General features: G+C 36.4%; 1 protein-coding gene across 2 annotated transcripts in view; it reads left to right on the top strand.

The window, feature by feature from the left end:
- Positions 1-6,948, top strand: part of TBL1XR1 (transducin (beta)-like 1 X-linked receptor 1) — a 180,992-nt gene that overhangs the window by 166,127 nt on the left and 7,917 nt on the right. For both annotated transcript variants that reach the window (XM_011980364.1, XM_011980363.1), the window contains 2 exons: positions 3,662-3,789; positions 4,877-5,042. In XM_011980364.1, coding sequence (XP_011835754.1) covers positions 3,662-3,789; positions 4,877-5,042 — 294 coding nt within the window. The remainder of the gene's footprint in view (positions 1-3,661; positions 3,790-4,876; positions 5,043-6,948) is intronic.

Here is a 6,948-nt window from a genome sequence, read left to right as displayed (position 1 = left end):
CATAGATGATGGATGGATGGATGGATGGATAAATACATACAGGAGAGATAGATGGATGAATAGATAGATACATAGGAGATAGATGATAGATAGATAGATAGATAGATAGATAGAAAGATAGATAGATAGATAGACAGATAGATAGATAGATAGATAGAATAGATGGATGGATGAGAGATTTACTGTGAGAAATTATGTGAGAAATTTTTATTATGTGAGAAAAATTTATGTGAGAAATTATTTACTGTGAGAAATTATGGAAGCTGAGAAGTCCCACAGTCTGCTGTCTACAAGCTGGAGACCATGAAAGATGGAGGTATGGTTCCATAGCCAGAGAAGGAGTGCCAATGGTGTAAGTCCCAGTCCAAGAGCAGAAGACCAGTATACCAACTCAACAGTCAGACTGAGGCAGAGAATTCTCGCTTCCTTGGCGTTTTTGTTCTGTTTAGAGCCTCACTGGACTGAGTGATGCCGCCCACCCCACCCCCACATTGGGGAGGGCGGCAGTCTGCTTTTCTCAGTCAGCTAAGTTAGCTTGTCTCAACTGGAAGTACCCTCAGATACGGCCGGAAATAATGTCTAACCAAATACCTGTACCCTGTGACTCAGCCAAGAAGACATATAAAATTAGCCATCACCAATAGTAAGAAAGGTCGTGCTATAAATTGTCTTCACCGTTAGAAAGTTATATGTTGATGCAATCAGAGGTTATTTGCAATTAAATTTATTTGCATATGTAAAGATTTGACTAATAAGTACTCAAGATCTTTGTAGCATTCTTGGATTTGATTGAACTTCTTCGCGTTGTATTAATTTGATTTTGCTGTGGTATGAATATATATTACCATTGCTGGAAAACTGATATATAGCAGAGAATCTCTCAGTGAAGGAGCTTAGTTGACATACGAGCATCCACATCTCAACATGGATCTCTGTTTTTCTTGTTGTATGACTAAAAGCAAAACTGCTGTCTTGCACCTAAGCAGATCTAAGCACACCAGATTCCTCAGTTGGGGAAAAAAGCATTTTGAGGTAAAGAACAACCTAATACTTACTTCCAAAATAAATGAAGCTTTAAGCCCTCTCCTGCAACAGGTAACCTTCTACTGAAAACAGTTTTATCCTTGACTTTGCAGTACCAAGGACTGCAGATGTGATGGCACTTACAGATACGAAAATCTTGAGGGAAAACTGCTTTTCCTGCTACTATGAACAGATTAAATTTAACCTTGGGAAGCTTGTGAGGTTTTCTCCCTTAAGTATCTGCTATGTTTTTAGTTAGACAATTCTTAAGTCTGGGCTCCCTTACAAAATTGCTAATAGTAATACTTTTCTTAATGCTTTCATCTTTGGCTTTTCCTTATATGTACACACATTAATGCTTACAACATGAAAAAATTTATTCTGAAATTGTGTGTGACACATATGAGGAAATGACAGAAGGGTAATGTCCAGAGGGCCTTGTGCCACATATTGAGTTGAAGGTGGAGAAAAGTTAAAGCTAGAAATTGTCAGAGAGTTTTTCTTCATCCTAAGAATGTTTAAAGATCATGAAGGATTTTAAAGCAAAAACTAGGGTGGATGGATAATGTGTAATGGGCTGTTTTCTGAGGAGAGGGAATGTCAGATGGAATGAGGTGACGATGAGTCATGTGAGTGGAGGAGATAGGTGGGACTGATGCTTGGAGAACTGTAAGCTCAAGATTAAAAACTGGGAATTCTTAGCAGATAGGTGGTCGTTAAAATCCTTGGGCATGGCCGGGCCTGGTGGCTCAGTGTTGGGGTTCAATCAGTCTGGTGGGAAAAATATTAGAGACAGTTATAGAAATAGACACAAATCTTCTTGGAAGGCCGAGAAGTAACTTCAGTAATCGATCTGGTTGAATGCAGCCTGGTTCCTTTACCTTGAGTTAAACAAATTAAAGTAGTAATAAAGAAAGGCAGAGTAGTTTACCTAGCTAGCTTGTTTACTTATATAATATTAAGACTAAGCTTTAATGTACCATGGGTGCTTAAGTGCGTTTTACTTGGGAAGTCCCCAGTGTCAGTTACCCTCCAATGGTGTTGACTCAAGCCTGTATGAATTAATCTTACTGAATAAATGCGAGTCTCACCAGCTGATCAGGGCCATGGTTGCAACTGTTCACAGAACTCTCCAGGGAGTCTATAAGTGGCTCAGACACCCTCAGCTGGACTGGCAAAACAGAGTATCTGTGTGTTAGTGTACTTTATTTATCCATCGCCGGGTCAGTGTCTGCGGGGACCCCAGCAGCTGGTACCCCCATGAGAGGCACGTTGCCACAGCTCATACCTGTAATTAAAGCACTTTGGGAGGCCGAGGTGGGTGGTTCACCTGAGGTCAGGAGCTCAAGACCAGGTTGGTCAACATGGTGAAACGCCATCTCTGCGAAAATACCAAATTTAGCCAAGCATGGTGGCAGGCGCCTGTAATCCCAGCTACTTGGGAGACTGAGGCAGAAGAATCACGTGAACCTGGGGGATGGAGGTTGCAGCGAGCCAAGATAGTTCTGGGCGACAGAGTGAGACTTGATCTCCAAAAAAAAAAAAAAAAAAATTGGGGCAGGGACAAAACTGTGTGGGTAGTGCAGAGAGTGAGAAAAGAGGGGAGCTAAAAGAGTAAGTCTTCAGAAACAAATCACCAAATCAAGAGGAATGAGCTTTCCAAAGGAAACTGAGAAGGAATGACAAGTGGAAAAAGAAAGTACGTAGAGAAAATTATTTCAAGGGAGGTAAGAGTTGAGAGTGGCTACAGTACTAAATTCCATCAATTAGATCGAATGAAATCAGTTCTGAAAACATGTCATTCAGATTTATTTTACTTGGGGTCGTAAATACACCAAAACACTGTGATGCTTCATTATCTTGTAATGGTCATGTCACGGAAATGTAAAGTTGAGCTAATTGTTTTCTTGGTTGGCCCTTGGGTTTGGGGTGTTGTATGTGTTTGTGTTAAGGAGATACTGTAGGACCTACCATGTCTTTATTGAGTGATTTTTTTTTTTCAGAAATACTCTTCGTGTTGATTTCTATTAATTTTTGCTCAAAAATAGTAGACACTTGAAATCTATATACATAGGCATATTTTCATCTCAGGAAAGGCTTATTCTCTACTTTGACTACTTTTGTCTACTTTTTTCCCCTACTTTTCGTCTTTTCATTTGAACTTTATTTCCTATGTTACTTTTGATGGTTCTCTGAGAGTCATCATTATTTGTAAGTTGGTTATTTATTTTCAGTTCTCCATTGTGAAATTTTCCTGATTCTAGAATTCTAAGAGCAGTTTATGATGTAGATCTTTTACTTAAAAGACAGTGTAAAAACTGGACCTTCAGCATTTTAGGATTTTTACCTTATCCAAAGTAATCTCAGAACAACTATAGTTAATTCAGTCTTCAAACTTCATAATAGTGAATATTTTTAAAGGGCTTAAAGCTAACTTTTTTTTTTTTTTAACAGAGATGCAAATATTAAATATATTCTATTGCATTTCAGTTTCTTTGTAAATACACTTTTCTATCATCGTTCTGGTTATATCACTCATATTTTAGACTGTCCATATAATATTTTAAGTGTCAAGATAATATTTTAAAGTACTAATTGTATGGAAAAATAATTATATACATTTTTCTTTTTTGTTTAGATATGGAGTATGAAACAAGACAATTGTGTCCATGATTTGCAAGCACATAATAAAGAAATTTATACTATCAAATGGAGTCCAACAGGACCAGGAACTAATAATCCAAATGCCAACCTTATGTTAGCAAGGTGATACTTCTGTTTTATTCCTCCTTTTATGAGTTTTCTACAAATACAACTTCTAATAAATATGACAGAAATTTAGGGAAGGTTTCATCAAGTGGAAACTTTTTTTTTTCCTAATTGCAGTAGTTTTTGGTGTACAGGTGGTTTTGGGCTACAAGAATAAATTCTTTAGTGGTGATTTCTGAGATTTTAGTGCACTGGTTTTGCAAGGAGTGTAGTGTACCCAGTGTGTAGTCTTTTATCCCTCACCTCTCTCTCAATCTCCCTACCCCTACCTCCAGTCCACAAAATTCATTATATCATTCTTATACCTTTGTATCCTCATAGCTTAGCTCCCACTTATAAGTCAGAACATGATATTTGATTTTCCATTCCCGAGTTATTTCACTTAGAATGATGGTCTCTAGCTGTATCCAAGTTGCTGCAAAAGACAATATTTCATTCCTTTTTATGGCTAAGTAGTATTCTATTGTGTAGGTATACCACATTTTCTTTATCCACTTGTTAGCTGATGGGCACTACGTTGGTTCCTTAAGGGGAATCTTTAAACACTGGGTTTTATTATTTCAAGTTATAATGATATTTTATATTGAAATAATCAAATATTGACTGATACCAAATATTGATGAAAATCCAAGCAATTGAGGCATAGCAAAATAAAGTGTCTTTAGTATCTTTAGAAAAAAGACAAACGGAAAACTGTGGTCACTTCAGTGTTCAAAACCATGCGAAACAGGGATTATTTAGAGAGAAAAGGAATACAGTAAATGAACACATTTATGTTTTCTACTCCTGAACTTGGGAGATTCCTTTAAGGGTTTTTTTTGTTTTTGTTTTTTGTTTTTTTTTTTCCTTGTTTAGCTTTTAATTTCTAGAACACTTGCTCTTCTTTCTGAATTTCATTTATTTATTATTTTCTTGTCACTGATTTGAAGCTCACAGAATATTCTTCCCAACAATCCAATCGGTCTGCTTCTCATAAAGAATTTTGGCTATTTTAGATGTGGCTGAATATGGAGGTTGGGGTGGAGGGAAGGCTGGAGGAGTATTTCCTTACTTATAAATTAACTTTCTTTCCCTCCCTTTTCAGTGCATCCTTTGATTCTACTGTTAGGTTGTGGGATGTAGACCGAGGGATCTGCATCCATACCTTGACAAAACACCAAGAGCCTGTGTACAGTGTAGCTTTCAGTCCTGATGGCAGGTATCTGGCAAGTGGTTCTTTTGACAAATGTGTACACATCTGGAACACACAGGTATGTCTCCATTATTTAAATGGTCAGGTACTCTTAAATTTAGGTAGAAACATTTGCCTATACACTTTCCCCTACCATTTGCTTGTCATTCTTCTTGTGGCATTAATTGAATTCTTGGTTTTAGAGTAAGATAGAAACCAATTGAAGTTATGTCTTTATGGAGACCGGAATTTTGAAATGGATTTAGATCGTTTGTTTTATTATTTATTATTGTATTCTTTTGTTTTTTTCCAACAGTTTTGTAGATATCAAATGTGAATGTTTAGGATGTATTTATTTACATAAATGACAGATTTTATTTTTCAAAATAGTTGTCTCTGAAGGAGCTATATATGAGCAGTAAACATCAAAGGACCAGATTTTGTGGCTGAATGCAATAATTTATAAGAAAGAAACTTACAGCTACGTTACCTTTTCAGGTAGTATGTATAGTGTTTCAGAGATTCTTAAAAGTGGAGAAAACAGCCTGTTGCTTTCAATTTTTTAAATCTTCTCAGTGTTTTAGTTTTTATGCTCTATGTACTATACTTTTTTAATAGCAGTCACTGGACTCACCCCTCCTTTCAGTTATCAGATCTTTGTTAGATGTAGTGCACACATAATAAGTTATTATGGTCTATTTCTCTTTGTGTAGGTGTCCGCCACCATAGTTCATCTCACTAATTAATTTTCATAACTTATTTTGAAGATTTTAAAATTATTTTATACATTCATACAGTTTAGAATAAACCTCAAACCTTATATAAAGGTATATACACTGAGAAACTTTGTTCCCATTTCTGTCTTCCTCTCCTGCTGGTAACAATTTTTCTTAGTTTTTATTTTTTCCTAACTTCTTTTTATGAATAAAAGCATTGTGCTTTTTTCATTTTACACTACCACTGACAATATAAAATAATGTTTCACCTCACAGTTCTATCCTTTGGTGATAAATGGTATTTCAGCATAGTTTTAAATTTGCATTTTCTTATGAATGACATTAGGAATTTTTTTTTATGTATTTAAGCATACTTGTTAATTTTTCTGTGACTGACCATGTTTTTTTCCATTCTTTTCAACTGGGTTATTCATTGTCTTTGATTTCTAGCAGGACTTTATGGACTAAAAACTAAACCCTTTGTAATGTGGTTGCAGATTTTTGCTAGTTGAACAAATGATTATTAAGCCTGAATCTTACATTACATTTTAATACAATTTTTAAATATTTATTTTTGTTTTTCTTTAAATAGAGACAGGATCTTTCTATGTTGCCGGGGCTGGCCTTGAACTCCTGGGCCCAAGGGATCCTCCCACCTCAGCTTCCCAAAGTGCTGGGATTACAGGCATGAGCCACCATGCTGGGGCTTCTAATAAAATTTTAGGCTGCATATGTTGGCTCACACCTGTAATCCCAGCACTTTGGGAGGCCAAGGTGGGCAGTTCTCTTGAGGTCAGGCGTTCAAGACCAGCTGGTCAACATGGTGAAACCCCATCTCTCCTAAAACTACAAAAATTAGCCAGGCGTAATGACACAGTAGTCTCAGGTACTCGGGAGATTGAGGCAGGAGAATCGCTTGAACCCAGAGGTGGGGGTTGCAGTGGGCCAAGATCGCACCACTACACTCCAGCCTGGGCAACAGAGTGAGACCCTGTCTAAAAAAAAATATTAAAAATAATTAAATAAAAATGTTTTGCTTTAATTTTTATTATTACTTCCTTACCTCTACTCCCATATTTTCTGTCTTCATGAATATATGCCTGTGTTGGATATATTCTGTAACTATGATATATATGCTTTAAAAACTCTTTCCTAGATTTTAGTTTAACTTTGTGTTTGTGGGAAGACACTAATCATGCACCCAACTAACCTTTTTTTTTTTTTTTTTTTTAAATATGAAGTCTCGCTCTTGTGCCCCAGGCTGGAGTG

Source organism: Mandrillus leucophaeus, unplaced genomic scaffold, assembly GCF_000951045.1.
Source record: "Mandrillus leucophaeus isolate KB7577 unplaced genomic scaffold, Mleu.le_1.0 Scaffold211, whole genome shotgun sequence".
Lineage (NCBI taxonomy): Eukaryota > Metazoa > Chordata > Mammalia > Primates > Cercopithecidae > Mandrillus > Mandrillus leucophaeus.
The sequence above is the reverse complement of the archived record's forward strand: the minus strand, read 5'-3'. Positions and strand labels throughout refer to the sequence as shown.